The 22,272-nt window shown below is 36.0% G+C and overlaps 1 protein-coding gene across 2 annotated transcripts in view; it reads right to left on the bottom strand.

The window, feature by feature from the left end:
* Positions 1–4,700, bottom strand: part of LOC149794812 (triacylglycerol hydrolase DDHD2-like) — a 96,111-nt gene extending 91,411 nt beyond the window's left edge. The window contains exon 1 of one of the 2 annotated variants that reach the window (XM_089964468.1): positions 4,440–4,700. In XM_089964468.1, coding sequence (XP_089820594.1) covers positions 4,440–4,581 — 142 coding nt within the window. In that variant the 5' untranslated portion in view covers positions 4,582–4,700. The remainder of the gene's footprint in view (positions 1–4,439) is intronic. The other variant, XM_089964469.1, reaches the window with a different exon arrangement.
* Positions 4,701–22,272: the final 17,572 nt, after the last annotated feature.

Below are 22,272 nucleotides of genomic sequence, written 5' to 3'. Positions count from 1 at the left end.
TGTGATGTTTGTTGTTTTGTTTTTTATCCCAATGTTAGCATGGTTTCATCCCAGCCACCAAGCTGTCGTTTATTCAAGTTGGTGTGACTGGGCTATACACTTTGTTTATTGAATTAACCCTGGGCATCTTCTCTGAATTAAGCCACTGACTTCTGGCTTTGAGTAAATGATTCTGTTTCTGGATGAGATAACTGTTTTTTTAATTTCAGATATGCATTGCAATGTAAAGATTTTTCTCATATTTTCCCAAAGCCTAGTCAAAACCGTTTCTACAATCAATACTAAAACTGAGCACTAATAATGTTAACACACAGTGCCTTATAACACTGGAAGAATATAACAATGGAAGAACCTCCAACTACAATAAGACAAATTTTAATGTTGGAGAAAAAAAAATATTGTGATTGAAAGAAGGTAAAAGAGCTGACCACTCACAAAATGCCTGTTTCAATGTCAGTGAAACAAATTTAGGTTGTTATAAACAAAAAGGAGTAAATCAGAAATGATTTAATATGCTAATACATGTGATCTTCACATGTAAATGTGATTTCATATTTAATGTTAGAGGTTTGTCTTTATTACTATATAAAAGAATTCTTCAGATGAATGCTTACCATAGCTTAGCAAGAACTATTAATAAAGAATAAAATATATGTACAGTGATTGTGGTTATTTCACCGTAAATTTTTTTGCTGAAGCTGGACCTTAGAAACTAGTCATTCTGTACAAACCTGTTATGAGAGACCACCTGTCTTGAGAGACCATTTTTTTTGGGGGGGGGGGGGCAATATTCAATATTAGCATATTTTTTATTCATTTCATGAAAGAAACATACTTCCACTTTCAGCATTCCTGCTTCCATCACACTGCAGTCAAAGAAATGTTGGTCAATGGGACCTGAAAACATGTCCATTACTTGTGCCAGAATTTGACACCATTTTGAAAAAGATATCAGAGAAGTCAAACCAACTAAAGCAATATGACTTTAATTTGTGGATATGGGCTGGCAAGTTTGTGAGCTATTCCTGAAAATTTTACCTCTTTTTCCCTGTCAATCGACCAGGGAACATACTACATAGCACCATTATGTAGGCAATAAGGCTTCAACCAAAGGAGTCTGATGTTTTATCAACAAAGTACAGCGAAATCTCTGACAACTTGAAGTCACCTTATTGGTAATATAAATGAAAACAAGAAGTGCAAGCGTGACCACAACCCTCCGCTCGATTAGTCTTTTCTCATGCGTCTTTAATAGCTTCAGAATCACAAGAAGACTAAAAACTACACATATACATTAAAAGACAGTGATGTATCAACACATAACTCATGAATGACCATTGCATTAATCCAATCTGGTGAATTAACCTTTATTCTTACCATTACGGTCACAAACCCTTTCTATTAGAATCCACCAGACAGAAGTAGCCCATTCTACCATGGGCTGAATAACATGATGAAAGTAACTTCACAAGGTAAAACATTTAGTTTTCTTTCTAATTCAGATTGTATCGTTTTATAATTTTATATAAATTTCCAGAACAGAAATATGTAGTTAAAGTTCAGATAGTATAAAGAACAGTTCATGGTTGATGACATCATCACACTTTAAGTATTAAAGATGGATGCTGGACCCAGTAGATTAAAAAACGTGTTTGATTGAATTTCTAGAGGTTGCTACCTGGTAAGATCATATGTACTAATGTTTTTCATAACAGAAAATAATAATGAAGAAAATATGATACTTGTATGAGAGATGAATTATTTATTATGATGATGATGATAATGATAGAGAGTACAAAAACTGTAGGAAAGGAGAAAAGCTGATACTTTATACCACTGATTAACCATTGATGAATACTAAAATTATCAGGATTAATGTGTATACAATGCGAGGACAGTCTGAACACTACAGGGCTCAAAATTAGCGGTAGTCTGCTAGCCCGAGGCTAGTAGATTTCCTATCGGACTAGTAACTTTCAAAATGTTATTAGTCCGATGGGCTAGTAAATTTTGTTTATCAACAGTCAGCATTTGTTTATGCCATTCCCTAATAAAGATTTGACTTAGCAGATGTTCTGTAGAATCAATGTAGTGACCGATGTAAACACAGTCATAAAATATTACCATGAGAAGATGAAGTCAATTTCTGCCTCAGAATTGTGTGTTTCTATAACAAGAAGCCATCTGATTTTGTTCATTTCGCTTAACAGCGCCAATTATGGTCCCATCATCAACAACGGAAGTTTGGTAATTAATCTGATAGCGAATTAAATGAAAATTAACCTGGTATCACACTTTATTCACGTGACTACAGTAACAAACTACAAAGCGTTACACCATACCAAAGAACATGGCATCAACTATTCAAAGAAATTAGTTTGCATGTTTGTTTGTTTAATTTTTAAAAAATTTTTTTTTGCTTGCTAGCCAAATGCTCTAACAGTTACAAACGGGAAACTGCATATTTTACGTTTGCATCGAAATAATTATAAGAATTAGATCAATTTATTATGATTACATTACTGACACATCCTTTCCATACAACTACTTTTTCTATGATAAATTTTTCCCCATACAAGAATGAACAAATAATTGAACACACGTGGAGATATCCAAGCAGAATGCCATACATTTGTTGGGAATTAAAATCTCTCAGCATGGGCATCTAAAATTTGAAAATTTTCCAGCTTATTATTAATTTCAACAATACATTGAGGTCTGATTAATTAGGAACAATTACCAAACTTACGCTATTAATGATGAGACTGTAATTGGAGCTGTTAAATACAACACGCCGAGTCAGATGGCTTCGTTTGATGGGACCACATTTTCCAAGCTGAAACTAACATTATCTTTTGATGTTAATATTTTATAACAGTGTTTACAATAGCCACTGCTTTGATCCTGCAGAACATCCGCTTAAGTCAAATCTTTATTAGGGAGAGGCCATTTAATTTAGGGGTGGGGGTAGCAAAGGCACATGTTTTGGAACGTGTTTCTTGCTCGAACTATCTTATATAAAGGACTCTGTGCCATTCCTTTTCTTACTTTAATAATTTGCATCAGCTATACTGTAACATCTCGTATTCCAAAACGAGGCACAATTCCCGCCTTATAAGACAGGCAAAATGTGGCATTTTATAGAAGGTGTACACAAGTGTGTGACATTGTTTTGTGGACAGGACTAGTAAATATTTGGCTGGACTAGTAAATTTCTCAGTATATTAGTCCTTCAAGCTACAAAAAAAATTTGTGTTAAATTCAAGCCCTGCACTATGTATGTATGTGTGTGTGTGTGTGTGTGTGTATGTATGTATGTGCAGAGTGAGAGCATTTTATTTACAACTTTTGAAAATAGTAGTAATGTAATACTGTAAATAAAATTTTCATGATGCATTCATTATTCTGATGTTGTTGTTGTTGTTGTTGTGGGGTTTAACGCCATTTTTCAGCACATGATAGGCTATACATGGCGGCCAGTATTAATGGTGGAGGAAGAACCCGGGAAAACCCCGGAAAGAACCACCGACCCTCGAGAAGCTACTGGCAAGCTTTCTCACATACCCACATTGGCTGAATCTTAGACTCGAACCACCGCAGACAGAGGTGAGATGGCAGTGATCTGTAACGAAGGGTGCTTTAGACCACTTGGCCACTCAGGGCCCCTCATTATTCTGAGCAAATTCAACTAATCTATTGATTCCGCATTATTAAATTTCCCTAGTATTAAAAAAACCCACAGATTCTGTGCCATGTTTGGTATGATTATTAGATCCTAACACATATTTAGTGCAGGGTAGAAACTGGTAGAATGGGCTACTTCCATCTGATGGAGTCTACTAGCAAGGGTTTGTGACTATAATGGTGAAAATAAAGATCAATTTGCCTGAGTGGCTTCAAGCAATGATTGTTGAAGAGTTATGCGTTGGTACATCACTGTCTTGTAAATGTATATGTATAGTTATTCAATCTCCTTGCGATTCTGAAGTGATAAGAGACGTGTGAGAAAAGTCTAATCGAGTGTAGGGTTGTGGTCACGCTTGCACTCATTGTGTTCATTTATATTACTGACAAGGTGGTTTCATGTTGTCAGAGATTTCGCCGTGCTTTATTGACAAAACGTCAGACTCCGGTGCTTCAACCTAAACATAAATATCAAGGGACACGTTTTACATTATATGATTATATTTACCTCTACAATGATATAAAGTGTAAAAGTGTATAAACGTGGATACAATCCCTGTAATGTAGCGTTCAAAATACTAGGGTAGACGTCTTACACTGCATGACTAAATCGGTAAGCATCGTGAGTCCTTATAATAAAAATCAAGTCAGACAAAACCTGTTACTGTACGAAAAACCACAAAAATTTAGCAGACATCCATCAATGACTGCCTGTCACTTCATACTAAGAAGCATAATTTGATCAAATACTATACCTGGTCCAAACAATGATGGTTCTGACTGAATAACTGGCATAAGAATATCTCTTTGTTCTGGGGGATCAAGCGTAAGTCCTCCTCCTGCTGGCTTAAAAAGCAACGGGGGAGGGGTAGGGTCTTTCTTCCCCTTGTCTGCCATATTGAAACACGTCGAGAACGGAAACGGAAATTAGTTACTGTATGGCAAAAGAAACACTGAAACAACAGCACAACAGAAACGTGTGTATCGACCAATAATGTCATATAGCTGTTATTGTATGTATATGAGGGATGCCACTGTGCACTGTTGGGTTCGACTGTACGAAAGCCTTTTTTTTTTTTAAATTGTATTATTTTTTTTAGCAGAGTTTTAATTCAACTTATATGCCGATTTCTGTATTATTTGAAGTCAGTGTATTCTATATGGTATATTCCTTTCTGAAAAGGGTGACTGGAGCAGCTTTGGTTGCTTTATCCGCCCTTTCAGTTACTCTTATTACCAAGATGACTTATCATCCAACAGAACCGAATTCTTGTTCCAGATTGCATGAGGATATCATGTTTTTGCAAGATCAAGGATACTAACGGGTTGTCAGTTTTTAGATTTTGCAAGGCTTATGGTGTAAAAGGGAATCCGAAAAGATGACTGAACTTTTTTTTGGAAGAAGTTTCCATGTAGTGCATGTTGATATATTGTCCACTACAAGGGGACATACCAGTCAGCTGCTTAACAGGCAGATAAAACTAGACGTTGTTCTCAGAGCAATACAACTTTTATTAGGTCATCATATACATACTACACATTCCATCATAGGCTAGTAACTGACATCAGTCATGTGAGTACACTGAGAAACTGAATGAATCTACTATGCTCTGTTTCAAATTATGCTACATTAATTTTATTCAACAGTACAGAGATCTGAAAATGGCGGCAGCTTCTGTATTACGAAATGGAGCCTTTATCTTGTGACCGGCTCGAGTAGGAGTTACAATGTGACGCAACGGCAGCTCCGACCTTATTTCCCTCTTTCAAACCGTTTGCATACAGCGTAACATATGTCCACTCCAGGAGGTTTTGATTTCATTGAATTTATTTACTCAACACACATAAATGTAAGACTTTCTGAATCGGAAAATATCAAATTTTGGGGGAGGTGGTAACCAAGGTGGGGAGGATGAATACTAATCCGGGCACTGGCTGTTACTGACTTGGCTTATTAAGGATGATTAGGCCAAGCGAAATATTAAGTTTTGTCTTTGATGCAAATGAGGTATTTAAATTTATCTAAAACATTATATTTGGCATTATTTCCCACTGAGCAATGAAAAGTTTCATTTAAGGAAACAAACATACAAAAATAATTTTAGCAAATTATTTTGAGATATAAGGCCATTGTGTACACAAATCAAATGAAATAACATACGATTGTTTATCTTGAATTGCCAATTTCATGTGTGTATGATTTGGATTTTTAAAGTAGCTTTAACAATTTTGCAGTCATATCACTACGATGTCTGCAGTGTGTCTGTTTATAGTGATGTCCAGCACTGGGGCATGATGCCTCAGACGTGTAGCATGATGTCACACCCAGTCACATTATCCTGACAACAGGCCGAACAGTCCTAACACTAACCGCTGAGTGCCAAGTGAGGCAGCTGCTAATACCATTTTTATAAGTCTGTGGTATGATTCTCGCATCTGAGGCTGACGCTCTAACCACTAGGTCACCGGTGCGCCAATTTAATAGTGAATATTTAAAAGCAGCTCATTCGCAATTATGCAAATTTGACTTTTATTTTATTCATAAATAATACAATAAAAATACACTAAAAGAAGTCGTAAACAACAGCATTAATTGTTTTGGTTTAAATATATTGTTTATAAGATATACGTATAATTCATCTTATACGGTATAGTGCACCATTAATTGTACTAAATGAAAGTTACATACTAAAAAAATTAAACTTGGGCCAATCAATTTTTTTTAATTAAATTCAATACAATATCATATGCATCACATAAACTTTATGCTTTATTTACTGCGCATTTTGCAAAAGCTATTTAAGTTTTTAAAAATAAAAATAATAGCTCATATATATTTTGTCCTGATTTCCGCTACAAATTTACGAAAAATAGTTTGAAATGACATGAAGAAAAGACCAGGAGATCTTCATATAGCAACTATGAGATGCATATTTATGAGCTGAAAATCAACCTTGAACATTCTTTTACGATGTTTACAAAACAATATACTACTGTTTTTCTAAATAATATAATGTTTAACATGCTCCGATTCAGCCTGATGTTTCGTCCGAATCAATTAATTTGGCACAAATTATTAAGAAACAGGAGGTTATTATATTATTATTATTATCGTGTGCAGTGCGTGCTCAGCCATTTAACAACGTCATCATCAGCAAGGTGCAGAGCCTGCAGTCCACATGAGAACTTTGTCAGTGGACAGTTGTTCACAACGTATAACATGGTCTGAAGAGCTCCACAGCAACAGGAAAAGTTAGTGACCTGGCCCCATCGGACAAGGCTGACTGCACAATGACCCTGTCCTGCCCGAAAGCGGTTCAGTGTGGTCCACAGGAGGTGATTTTGGAACATAGACTATTGCAGTATTTCCAGCACTGATTTTGCTGTTGTTTTAGGTGAGGGCAAATTTTGTATGCATAAAGGTGGAATTATATTTGGTCTCTGAACGAATACGTTTTGATATTTTATCCTAAAGCCTATATCATATGTGTAAGATGCATTAGAAGATATTTTACGAAAGATCCTATTTTCTTCGGCAAATATAGAAGATCAAGTGATGATTCATTTACCTCAACAAAGAGACCGTCTGAGTGTCTAAGTCCATTACTGTGTGTGAGATTAAGCACATGCTGGTAACATTTACAAGCTGATCCGTTAACGACATCGAAGGCAATGATAATTGCGTCAAAGATATTACTTTCATGAAGATGAAAATGAATAATATCACTCGCAATGAAAATGTTAGTAAGCAGCTATTTTCAGATTTAAACACTTGACCTCCAGCCATCAAATATTCACCAATGAACTCTGTTGAAAGGCCAGAATTCACTACCCATTTGTTTGAAGCTGAGTTAAGAATTTTGTACAAACTAAGCTAGATTTTGGCCCTAAATTGCTTAAACATTTAACATTTCATCGTAACGGTCATTTTCTTAGTTAAAGCCTGTTAGACTGTCAGAAACCAAGTTAGAGTCAATTGCTTAGGAATAGAAGGCAAACAAAAGTAAACACAAAAATCGGCAATCTAATGACTACTTAAATATACTATATATGTAATTTAATAAGTTTCTCTGCTATTATGGACTTAGCTTGATTTCGTATTTAAGGATTCTACCAACTATAGTCAGCTCCGATCTCTTATGACTCGTATCACGCCTTCAATCTCCAAAAGTATATAAGTCAAAATGGCAGTCTAGCTGAAAATGATTTAATTTCTTCTCTCCTTACAATTTTGAAAGCATACCTTGCTCCGTTCGCGCAGACGCCTGTAATTTGGAACAATTATAGATGTCAACAGCTAGCGCAATTCACACAGTGAGGTGCACCAGTTTCTTTAACATCTCTTGAATTATTTAGAATTCTTGATAACTCGAACATTTGTTTTTCTTTTGGGGATTTTAGGGTGGGTGGGGGTTGTTGGTGACATTTTCCTTTGTTTTACTGAATACTATATTGTCGGTTTCCAACGTCGCTTTTTGTCTCAGACGTATTGTTACAACCCAGGGGTTTTGCTCGACCGAGCGGTGTCAAACCCTGGCGCGATCCCTCTAGAAGTTATAAGTTTCGCCTATTTACAAAGATTTCCATGTAACTTCTGTTGTAAATTAAAAAGTACAGCGTGTCCATTCCATAAATAATGTTACTCTAATCAATACAAGACCACAGATCTCACAACTTTCCAATTGTCTATCAACCACACATCTGCATGGTTTCTCTTCATCAACTTTCCCTACCGTAATCTTTTCACTATACAGCTTCCCCTAATACAGGGAACTATTTTTACTAAGCAACCTTAGGCCAGTCAAATCATGTTTTTGGGCCACATTTCGCCTGTAAAATTGTATCACATTTTCCATTATGGCGACATAAACTGTACCTTCCGACGACGGAACAATCCTTTCTTGTTTATTCCATGGCATACTTTACCAGTCTCCAATCATAAATAATACACCTGGTGTCACACAACCAATGTAAACTATTAGATTTTATTAAGGACTATGGAACGACAGGGACACTCACGCGGCTCTGACCGGAACTCACCAAACGTAAACCATGGCATCATGGAAACTCACTAACACTTCACTCCGTGATGTCTGCTTCTCGTAATTGCCTAATTATTTCGGGCTAAGGAATATTTCCACAGGACCGAGTTCCCATAATCAAACAAGTAAATCACAAAAATCTAAGAATTCCTTAAAACGGGGCGCTTTAACCAAATTTTATTACAATATGTTCAAAGCAATGTATTATTTCATCAAGGCTTTTGAAAGAAAACGATTCCTCTGTGAACTGCATTAGGCTGTTTACCTAATCTCTTGTAATGTTTGAGATTCGTGCAGAGAAGAATATAATTTGTCTCATTACACAAGGCATGCATTAACATTTTACTTTTGAAAGCTTGTACTCCCCTTCTTCAATCAGTTGTTTGTGTAGATATTAGAATCGTCAGGAACCAACGTAGTTGTTGAAATATTCGTATAAATCTATCTGTCTCAAAATCAACATTTCAGGCAATATCTTTCGCAGACATGATTGAATGTATTGTCCATCTGACTCACCCTTGCGACAAGTACTTCAACATGTCCCATTTTAACAGATTGGTTGACTGTGATCGTCCTAACGCGGATCATACATTCTTCAAACACAAGGTATTGGTCTTTAAGTATCGTAAACAGGCCGTATCAATACCTCCTCTTGTTTCATTATCACAGACCTGTGACAAACTCTGTCTTCAGGTACGTATCTCCATCTGGTATCGTCTCTGATTACATATCGGTACAATCATTGTAAGCAGTCTGTAATAAAATGGATCTGGTTTGAACTAGATTCTTCATATACGTCCCACACCATTAAAGTGTCATCACATAACAATCATGAAACTCGCATGATCGAAGTATTCCATTGCATCTTTCGCACACTGAAACTTCTCAAATACGTTTTGTCTGCAAAGATATAAAAAGAAAACAAAAGGGAAACCTCAACTGACAGAAAGCCAGAGCTTAAAACTTTTCAAAAGTAATAATCAATCTGATTAAAATCAGATCTTCACTGCACTACATGAAGATGTGACGACCACCGCTTATGGGTCATGTTCTGGTGACCTTTGAATTAGCCAATGGAAATGCAGCTTTCAGAAATCTGACAGTGAATTAAATCGTTCGAGACACATTTACGCTAATAGAAAACATCTGAGTAGATAGCATATAACATAACAAATATAGATGCGCCCACAGAACTAACACAAAACACAAAAGCGAGTGTATTTTCTGGACAATATTTGCATTATATGCAGATTATATGAGGTTATAAAGACATTTTCCAGTCAAAAATTAAAAGTACACTTGACATACAAAACTCATTAGAGGATGTAATGGGCGAATTACAGTTGAGTGAAGTAGGTCTGAATGGAGTTTGTATTCCATGCTTCAGAACAACAGAGAAGGTGTCGAAAATGGAGCAAAAAGTCATGCAATTAAAGAAACAACTGACACTTTCTCTAAAACGAACGAGGGAGACATTATGAGTAAGTTTACCGTCACCTCGTCGCCAGAAAATCGAGAAACGTATGCTGAAAATTCCAAGTTCAGAACAAAATCGAAAGTAATACAGAGCAATTCTAAAGTATATTCAGTCCTGCCAATAATTACAAAGCCCTTTGCAGAAATCGCGAATCATTATTGAAAAAGAGGTAGACAATCTAAATATGTGCATGAAGACAGGGCCGGCGCCAGACCCGGCCAGACTATCTGGCGCCCTAGGCAAGGTTAGTTTCTGGCGTCCCCCCCCACCCCCCGGAAAATATCAATTTCCAAATTTATAAACAATTAAAATAAATTCAAAATGCGCCCCCCTGAAATCAGCGCCCTAGGCGGCTGCCTAGTTTGCCTATATGGTAGCGCCGGCCCTGCATGAGGAAAGTACCGGCCAAGGTATTATATTTAGTTCGGCTTTAATTAAATGAAAGTCTGACGGTAGTTGAAACAGACATTGCTCAGATTTAATCCGAAGAATCCTGTTACTTTGTATTTCAGTATAATTATATACAATATAGCATTTGTTTGCTCTTCAAGTTTAATGGTATCTGTTCTCAATCACCACATCTGAGCATAATAAAAAAGCATTTAATACTAAAAGACTTCAAAAGAACTAGCCAATATCCTTTTGAGATTAATTTAAATGTTGGTATAATTGTTAACATTTAGTAAACCAACATACAGTGCTTTGCTGTTAAATTAATCCAGTTTTCTATGACCCTTCCCACACCATGTTAGATAGTTTTCCATTCTGTTTGTGTCAGAGGAATCTCAAAGTACTGTTATGCAATACTAATAAGACAGAGTCTTTCATCTGCTGGATGAATATTTTTTCTTGTTCAAAAGCAATGATCAAGTTTTCTTGACATCAATACAGAATCTTCAATCTTATTAACATCAGTTTAGAAACGTATATGACAATTAAGTTATAAAAATATATTGTGTTGATTTAGGATTAAAAGAAAATAATATGAAGGGATTTACACAATCCATAATGCTGTATAAAGGTATTGAGTCCATCAATGGCTGTGCAGACAGAGGTGTTAAAATAAATATCTTTACATCTTAATTGCATTTTCTTCACCCTTACTTTATTCAATTTATCTGAACCCAGATATGGATACGTGTATATAATTTTGCAGCATATGATCCGCAGGGCGAATTTGATTAATTAAAAAATGAAAATTGTATTATACTTTTAAATTGTCTGTATATTATTTAGCTCAGTATTATGCTCTTTGTACATTTAATTACGAAATACCCCTGAAAGGGTCATGCCATGTATTATTTGTCCATACAGCATGTAAATCTGACTCGCATTTAACACTGCTTCGGGCTCAAAATCACTCACTGGTATCTCCATTAACACTTTCCCAGCTCCAATAATCTGATATACTTCATAACTTTAAAAATTATTTTCATCATCACTATCATCAGCAAGTATTTGCCACGCCGGGAATCAGACATCTGAGGTTTTCTCGGTAGCCCGTATTTTAAACACGCATTTGTAAAACATTCTTCATGAATGGTTCAAACTAACCATAATTTGTATTCCTGGGCACGTAGTTCTAATCAAATTTAGTTTTACAACCATTCATGTCACGCTTGAAGGACACAGATGTGAAACAGTTACTACCAGAAAAACACGACAGGAATAGTTAAATAAAAATTGTATTCTTCACCGAGCACATTTTCATATGTAGGACTTCCAAAGAATTTGCGGAAGTTCTCGTGCCTCATTGTTCCGCAAACTCGCGAATTCGTACAAAGTTTGCACGATTCGCACAATGGCACACCCTGACAGCATCTCCGCTTAAGTACTTGACATATTTAATGACTTTCCCGCGAAGTCTCTGTTCCTCTGGAAATACTTCCTGTTTGTCACGCAGAGAATAAGCTATACTGATTTGTGATTGTTGGTTATTTTTTTTAGCCTGGAACGGAACAAGCAGTAACCACAAATGAGAATTAAACGAAACATATTTCAACGTACAACACACCGGTATCGTATGTTTGAAATCGACCAAAGGAGTCCAGATACAATTGAAAGTAGAAACTTCGCGTGAAAGTGGTTATTAAATGATTAGTAACGTACTTCATTAAACACGTGGAACACGTTTGGAATAAATAGTATATGCTTCAGCATGCTTCTGGGTTAAGATAATTAGCATGGAACGGGTGGGGGTGGGGCAGATTACGAACCATGTCACTTTGAGTGGGTATTCTCAAATAATCTTTTTCGTTTTTACTAATAAACATGAATACCTGTGACTGCAAATGCTGTTTCAGATGGAATTTAATTTTACAGAATAACAAGGCAACTAATAATTATTATTCATGACTGATGAAGACTAAAATAACATGCATGCGGTAAGTATCGTTTTGTATCGGTTCTCCTTCTCATGTATCGATATGTGTATCGTTCAGCAAAAGTATCGATGCAACGATATATCGATGAATCGTTTCACCCCTACTATGCATACTAACAGGAAGACCATTAAAAGGCCTAAAGCTTTTATTTTCTGATTTCGCGCGAAAGTTATTCTATCTTTCGCATTTTCCTCTGCAGATGCAAGACAGTTTAAAAGAACTTATGATTCCACAGGTGCAATAGCACTTATATCTACAAAGTGCGGTTCATTCGAGACAAACATTGGGAACATAGGTTTGCATAGAAATTGCTCTTGGGGGTCAATGTGAAATCATATGTTGAAATTGTTCATAGGTTTAAAATTGGGGGTAGATGGTAACATTATTAGAAGTGGTTAACCTCGAACGGGGTTGTATGGGAACATTATCAGAGCTGACCTCAATATGCGCCACTTGCTTTACTTACCTCCGAAATTAAAGAGGTTAACAACGTGTAAAACTATACATCTCTAATACTAAATATTCGACAAGGGAAGTGCTCCAAATAAGCGTGGGCAATTTTGCGCTTCAGAAACACAATTTTTGCATGCCTTTTTTAACAAAGAATTGTGCTTAATTTAATTTCAATAAAAAAATATATTAGACTGACCTTAGTAAGTCATGACAATAAATAAAGTAATGGGTCTACGTATTTGGAACTAATTTGTTTGCCCGTATCATGTAAACCTGAACTCCGAGATGATCGGGGTAGGGTTAATATCCAATATTGGATGTTTAATAGCCATACTGAGCGGCGATTATGAAGAGCACAATCCGATGAAAATGATAGGAGTGTTTATACACACATAGCATTTACAAAACACACAAATATACTTTCATCCATGAAGGGGTCATGATGTAAGAGAGGGAGGATGAAATAGACACACTTTCACGTAAACATAATACACTATGACACAAGGAATGAGTGTTTATAGACACGCGACTATATCCTCATACCGTCATACTACGCAATCACACATCGGACAGGGATAAGGAAGCTTACGCTTTACTTGCAAACACAGACAGACATCCACCAACAAACCTACCAAATTGGCAATGATTAAAAGTTAACGCTGTAACGTAAGACTCGATCGCAAATTATTTAGTACAGCGCCACTTTGCCATCGATGCACACTACGTTTCTGAACAAAGAAGCATGGATGATAATGTTCACAAAATAATTTTGCTATTGACTTTTATCCTGATTTGTGCACTATTTTGGCCTTATCCGGCTGCGAGCATAATGTACAGAAAAAATCATCACTTGTCATTCCTTCGCAATAATAAAAATAATTATTAATTTCAATAAATTTACGCACTAATGCGAGCAGTGGATGAAATTAAGTTTTCCTCAAAGCATTCCGTTTCAGATTGATTCACCTAGATTCACAACTCAGTAAATATTGTACCCAACATATCGTTTTGTTCAAGCCATGCAGTTAAAAAAAATCCTTTGTGTTGCCAAATCTCCTATTTTAAAAACATATTTGGACTTGGACAAAATTTAGAGTATTGTATGTATATTTAGTGGAAGCGGATATTGTTATGATTTAAATAATTTTGATTTAAATATAAACCATTTTATGCTAAGTTCAAATGTTACACTTTTTATGTCTTTCTTAAGAAAAGATGACTATGCATGTTTTGGCTCTAGAATGAGAGTGCAGAATAGCATGTTTTGGCTCTAGAATAAGAGTGCAGAATAGCATGTTTTGGCTCTAGAATGAGAGTGCAGAATAGGACCGGTCATTTTCAAGTTAATATCATACTGTAAAGCCATGTTATTTGTTGTTGGGTTTTTTTTCGTCGAGAACGGTAGATCTAATGTAAGAATTTCTTTTTGTAAAACATTGCAGTAGGACTACACTATACACAAAACTAAGATATCTGACACGCACAAGTTCAACTTAACTCAAGATTTTATATAATCAATGAACTTTTGCCCACTGAAGAAAAAGGGATCTATAATTTTTACGGATGCAAGTTTTTGAAAGTTACAAAACTAAAGTAATCATTGTGACTACTGCCAAAGCTAAAGTAACATAACCTTCTATTTCACGTTATCAACTTTTATTATTATTTTATTATGCGTATGAGAGTGATTATTATTATTATTATTATTATTATTATTATTAGTAGTAGTAGTAGTAGTAGTATCAATTTACGAGAGACACTAAGTGAAGGGTTAGTACAAGTATAAGCCAGTGATTTCGAAGATGACACGAGTGAACTTGAATCAACCATCAAGCTAACTCAGCCCCAAGATCGAGAGAACCTGTGTCCACTAAAAGAGAAAGTCGTTCAGTAGGTTCTAAAGATTGTTTTCATATTCTAGAGACCTCCAAAATGACTTCCAGAAACTTTAGAACCACTTCTTACACGTACGCGTTGAAATTTATATTTAAATTTTGAGGAAATTCAAGATGCATAAGTGTAAATATATTTATTACTATTCTTATTACCAGCTAAAGAAGACATTTGTTTATGCCCTGTCAATTGCATGTTCGCTGTTGGAGGTACCCCAACTATGACTTGTATCATACGTCTTCTATCGCTAGCCTAACATATTATCAAAATAGTTAAACGTGGAAAGCAGCTATTATGTGACAGTCCATTAGCCAGCGGAAATAATACTTTTTGATCGTCTTGGCTTATTGGCTCAGAGGCTCTTAGTTTCCAACCAAAACCTTCAGTTGCAGTTATTCCCCTCGAATTTACTGTTTTGACTGACTAGTAAAATGGTACGTCCACGTTGTTAACTTTATCATCTCTATTTTCAAATTGACGAAACAGCTTCTTTTGTCCATCCATAAACAATTTAATAAACTAAAACCCAAAGCGTCTACCACATGGGTGTACATGGTTTGTTTACAAAGTAGTTTCTAATACACGATACTATTTTTAGACGCACGTCTCATACACTATAAAGGTGTTTAGTATCGTAAATACTGTCCGATTCTGACAATGTAAAGTTAACGGAGAACACAGATGAGCATATAATCAAATTTAAATATTACATGAGTTAGTTGACCATGCATTTTAGTAGAATACCTCTAACGTTTGGAATGACAGAAATGGCAAAAGGATATTTTCCTCACTTTTTAAATACCGTTACTAAACAGGACAAATAATACCGTGATCTCCATATGCTTAGACATATGGGACAATAAAATATTGAACCTGTGAATAAATGGCAAGGTTTTGTTATCTTTTCAAGGTATTTGTATGGCCCTGAAAAGGGCCGTTTATGTAACTACACCAAACTGATCAGCTCATCAACTGCCGAAATTGTCACCGGACATCTCGTCAGTCTCCTCCTCTGTATACGCCATTGATGACATCGTCGCTATTGTCTACGTCGAGAGGCAAATCCATTTCCATATTGTGCATCACAAGATCCATATCCATAATTTGCCTGTGAAGCTCTGCTATCTGCTCTGCTTTTTTTGCGGCGTACTCATCAAACATGTTCCGTACACCTTCAAGAACGGACAATCGGAGTGAAAGCAGGTTCCGCAATGGGTAAAATCGCGCTTCCTCAGCCTTTTCCAGTCTTCTAGTGAGTTCTTGCAATTTTCTATTCAGGAGGAACACCTGCAAACGTGCTTTATGGAAAAAGTTATCAGCAATTCTAAGCTCCTCTTGAACGCCAGCATACATTGCCATGTTGGAGTATATGTTCCTACCTTCAAGCGGACAGAAGTATATATATATGTTCGAATACGGTATATGCACGCCCTTTTATCCACGTATTACGCAAGTCAGCCATACTGGGTGCCGGAACTCTTGCAGCAGTGGTTGCAAGCGGCGCAATGATGCGTGGCTGAGTAATAGGATTAAGACTGACAAGTGTACACAGCAATTTCTTAAATTATCATTTTATACCTGATTTGATAAGAGGAGTTAAGTGAGCAGAAATCAAAGAAGAATTTACAATGATCACGCTCTATCTGGCACGTTAGGGTGACATCATTATGTATGACCTACCACCGTCGCCCGCACGGACATCACAGGTGGCTAGTAGCAGCATACACTCCCAAAGCAAAGGAGCTCCCCAAAGGGTATGACGAATAATAAGAACATTACGAAAACACAAATATGGGATCACAACTACACTTTACTAATACTATGAGGTATAATAAACACGTCACGCATACAATTAACAAAAACAATATTATTTTTCTTTTTCTTTCTTTTCTTCTCTCTCTTCTCTCGTTTTCCCTTCTCCAAATCGATAGGCATAGGAACGAAGGAACTGGCCGCTATGATGGAAGTGGGGGGTGGGTCAACAACCTCCTGCCACCATCACATGCCAACCCAGACATCCTTAGCCGCAATATGTTTTTTTATAGATAGATCTTATAAATTAAGACAACTTACTGAATTTGACTATTAGTCAGTCCATACAAAAACACAAGTATAACAAACAGTACACTATAGCAAAAATACAGATCATACATTGGACACCATAGATCCACGGCAAGGATCACACTATTTAAGTAAGCTCCGAAACCAGCCAGGGTTAGAGAGCAATTATAATAATCGAGTACGAAGGTGTACAAAACCCTAATCAAAATTCATAAACCTTTTACAAAATTCCGCTTCAAACCTCACAAACACGATGCACACTATGGGGGAAACAGGTACACATAAAAACCATTACAGCTTTCGGCAATAGGGGGTCCTCTTTATGATGGAGTGTGAGAGGGACCATACCAATAAAGCAAAGGATGAAGATTCCCTTCATCCTTTGCTTTGGGAGTGTATGCTACCACTAGCCATTCCATACACGAATGTTTGGCACCGGATGATGTACAACAAAAAAAAATTAAAAAAAATTAACGAGCAAGTAAAATTATACTCTTGATATATCTTGTATAGGAGAGACCCTTTATAAATCGTAATAAACTTAAGAATCTCTAATTATAGGCAGTACTTGAATTGATCTTTCGCCATAGCAGACATAATATCGCCTTACTCATAAGCATAGAACATAAGACAAAATTAACGTATTTTACATTCACGATTCCCAGTGTAAATTAGTATTAATTTAATGTCGAGACTGAAACGTTCATACAATTGGTTGGAAAATATTTCAGTGATAACGATTGGAATTTGCATGTGATATATATAGTGGCAGTCTGATACGTAACTGAGATTAGATTTGAAAGTCTGTCAGTGTGGCGGGACATCTGATGATGTACCTACCATCGGTCGTAATAGTTGGTTACCTATTTGCATGAATACGTTTTAGGTTATGGCCACGCATTTAATGCTAATAAAACACACATTATTAAGCTAAATGGATTGCATTTATTGGAGAACTAAAAACTAAAGTATGCATTGCGTCAAAGTAATCTCGGGATTGACATAGTTTATTTTCTAATAGTTAATAATTTGTCACAAAGACAAAAATTACTTCATTTTAAAAGCAAGTGATGTCTAAATTTTAAACAATACGTCCTATATATTATTCTCGTTAACGAAGACGGTAAATTGGGCGGAGTGTAGATGAGTAGGAATAAACATTTTTCAGTATGACTCTAACATAATACATTTGTGCCAATCATCTATCACCATGCTGTAAGTAATATGTTAAACTTGTTTTCCCTCCCTAGTTATTATTTTTCTTTCAAAACATATTTGGTTTGTGTCTGTGTATGCGGTGGGATGAGTTTGTGCCATTTTTTTAATATGGTATGTTATAGATGTCTATTAGTATATTTTGTGGATAAATTACATAGAAAGACACTGGTAGAAAATAAGGTTTAAGTGGAAAGCTGCTGGAAAACTTTCTCACATAACCTCTCTTGTCGATCGGAGACTCAAACCTACGCTTACGGAGATAAGATATGCAAGTGATTTTATTTTATCCCATTTTAGCCAAGTTCTCTTCCAGCACCCCACCCCCACAGTTGTCCTGTTTTACCCTACATTTTAATCTCTTTGTTATTTCATCCCTTACACATTCAAAAGTTGTGTGTGTGTGTGTGTGTGTGTGTGTGCTTCTAAGTACCATAATTCATCCCTATCTCTATATTTTAATCAAATGTCTTTACAGTAACGAAATTTCCTGGTATATATTCCTACCTTCAAGTGAACAGAAATATACAGAGATGTTCGAATACGGTATATTCACTCACTTTTTTCCACGCATTGCGCAAGCCATGTCGAACGTCTATAATGGGTGCCGGAACTGTTGCAACAGTGGTTGCAAGCGGCTCATTGATGCGTGGCTGAGTAACGGGATTAGGACTGATCCGACAATTTCTTAATTGAACATCTTATACCTAATTTTATAAGAGTAGTTAAGTGAGCAAAAATCAAATAAACGTTCAAAGAAGTATTTATAATGATCACGCTCTATCTGGCACGCAAAGGCAACATAATTCTTTATGTACTGCTACCATCACCTGCAAGGACAACATTAACCACGTCACTAGTGGTTAGTGGTAGCTAGCATACACTCCCAAGGCAAAGGATCAATGAAGTATACATGTATGTCTGGCAGCGCATGATGTGAAAAATGTTTTAAGAAATCACGAACAAGTAAAACTATACTTTTTATATATCGTGTAAAGGAGAGACCCTCTTTAAAATGTCATCAACACTAGAAGCACTTAAATTGATCTTTCGTCAAAGCATACATAATATCGCCATACTCATTATCATAGAATATAATAACACAAAATTAATATATTTTACGTTGTAACTTCCCAATTATAGTAGCAGTCGGATATGTAATAGTCGATTTGAAAGTCTGTCATTGTCGAGTGAAGCCAGATGATGCGCACACATGTGGTCGTAATAGCCTGTGATCCGTGTGCATTAATACGTTTTAGGTTATGGCCACGCATTTAATCCTAATAAAATAAAGATCAACAAGCAAAATGGATCGCATTTATTGTAAAACTCTGTAATAAAGTGTACAGTACATCGGCGTAATCTCGGAATGATATAGCTTATTTCAATTTTTAAAAAAAACAAGTGTTGTCTAAATTTTAAACAATGCGTCCCATTGACCTTAACATAATACATTGGTGTCAATCATCTTTCTATATGCTTTAATATTTTATCTCTTTTAAAATGTATTTTTCTTGTTTCTGTGTCGTGGTGAGGGTTGGGTTTAATGCAATTTTTCAGTACATGATACTGTATGTTACACATGCCGGTCGGTAGCAAGAAAGACCCTTCTAGAACCCACGACCCACGAAAAGCTACTGGCAAACTGTCACTTACGCACGCTTGTGAAACCGAGACTCGAGGCTAAGCGGACAAATTTAAGACGTGAGTGATCTGGAAAGGCCGCTGCCTTAGTTATAAGGTGAAACAATTGTGTGTGTGTGTATGTGTGTGTGTGTGTGGGGGGTTTGATTTGGATTTTTAAAGTAGCTTTAACAATTTTTCAGTCATATCGCTACGATGTCTGCAGTGTGGCAGTTTATAGTATAGTGATGTCTAACACATGGGCATCATGCCGCAGACATGTAGCATGATGTCTCACCAGTCACATTATCCTGACATCGACCAGTCCTAACACTAACCTCTTAACGCTGAGCGCCAAGAGAGACAGATGTTAGTATCATTTTTATAAGTCTTTGTTATGACTCGGCCGGGGCTGGAACCCACGACCTCCCGCATCCGAGGCGGATGCTCTAACCACTATGCTACCGGAGCAGTCGTGAAACAAGTGTACAACCATACCAGTATTTGCTCTTACCTTTCTCCAAATATGTCAACGTCATACATCTTTCCGGTTCACCCAAGTTTCAACTGGATCTTCCACTGTGAAACAAGGACTAGTTGGAACGTTTAGCTAAATGATTGTCAGAAATAAGTTTTGTGTTATTTCTCCCGAACCTTTTATATTTTGCAAAAGTGTAGCTAGCTGAATACTATAGTATGCAAAGAATCAATTACTTTTCACAAGTACGTTGTGATTTTTAGAATTACGGCACAATGTGCCTAAGTATGTAAGGATTTCACTCGTATGTCATACTTTCCCTTAGTAGTGGGCTGAGAGATAGGGTATATTTTCCCCAGGATAAAATTTCCTTGCGTCTCTCACGAGAGACCTGTCGCTTCTTCAGTGTGAAAATCATAACAGTGTACAGTGTAGCTATACACAAAACTTGATATTGGGGGGGGGGGGAAATGCTTTAAATTGTTCATGGGAAGTTCGTATTTTTTATGAAAGGACCTCAAAGTATGCATTAGATAACTATCGAAGAAGCAGTGAAGGGTAATTTTGATTACTTATTATTGTTAGTAGTAGTAGTAGTAGTAGTATTAGCAGCAGGAGTAGTAGTAGTATTAGCAGCAAGAGTAGTAGTATTAGCAGCAGGAGTAGTAGTAGGTGATGCAGTAGTATTGCTTTATGTTTAATATTAAAATGATTAAATTCGACTGAATTAACAAAATGAGGAATAGTTTATTACTAGTAAATCAATCAACCAATCCATATATATGTGTGTGTGTGTGTGTGTGTGTGTGTGTGTGACAGTAACGCAGATTTACTATAATTAATGTTTCTTCTATCCAGCATTGATACTATCCCATACTAATTATTTTTTGTATGGTTAAAAATTACAGGTATTTTCTCGAATGTTTATCCTGCGAAAACTTGATATTTACCCGTGAAACTATTTATTGTTCAATTCCTTTCACTGATTTAGTGTGTGTGTGTGTGTGTGTCGCTACTATTTGTGTTGCAAAAAGTCAAAATATTTGGGGATTTATAAAATGTCAAATTAATATCTGGAATTACCTTTTTTATACTTATTCCACAGATTCAATGGACTATATGTTAAAGATAATCTTGTAACTGGTAAAAGCTAGCGTATCTTATATTTCATCTCTAGTGACTTAAAGAGAGGGAAAGTATAAGGATATGACCCATTTACCATTAATATATACTTCAAAAACTTGGACATATGTGAACCTATATGGGTATTAGGTTTCAAAGTTATTAATTTAATCTCGCCGTTCCAATTGCCGGCAAAACTATTTTCAGAGGGCGATACGAAAAGAAGACAAATATAGAACTAGCTGTTGTTAATAACAAAACTTCATATCCCTTGCTGACGGCGATGTTTTAATCTGTATTTTAAAATTTTACATTACCGATTTATGGTAGAATGGAAAACTTTGCACAGTTTGAGAAAAATACTTTTGTCGTCTTCATCGATACTATCATCAATGTGTAAAGTTTTGCTTTCCTGAATTAAGCCAAGGAATATGTATCATAAATGGATAAAGCTTTCTGGCGATAAAATACTCTCATGTATGGTTTGATCGAACTGTTGAGTTTACCCATGATTTGCATCAGATATTTCATTAATTGTTCTTTACTGAACCCTGACTGAGGAATATGGAAATGTTTTACAGTATTCACTCTCAATGGACTAAATATTGACTAAAACAGAAAATAATGACACCATACCTGCTCCATCATGTCTTGCTTTCCAACATCAGTGAAAATCTTTTAATGTTGAGTGTGTTTAAGCAGCGTTAAAGTGTAGTTATATTTATAGTAACATGGATTTGCCGTGAAAGTACGAGGTAAATAAAGTCACATTTCAAATTTTTTTGTCTATACCTAATGTAACCTGCTTAGTAATGCAGACAAACGAATGATCACACTATG

Source organism: Sinohyriopsis cumingii, chromosome 7, assembly GCF_028554795.1.
Source record: "Sinohyriopsis cumingii isolate HCF-2022 chromosome 7, ASM2855479v2, whole genome shotgun sequence".
NCBI lineage: Eukaryota > Metazoa > Mollusca > Bivalvia > Unionida > Unionidae > Sinohyriopsis > Sinohyriopsis cumingii.
This window is presented reverse-complemented; position numbering and strand designations above follow the sequence as displayed.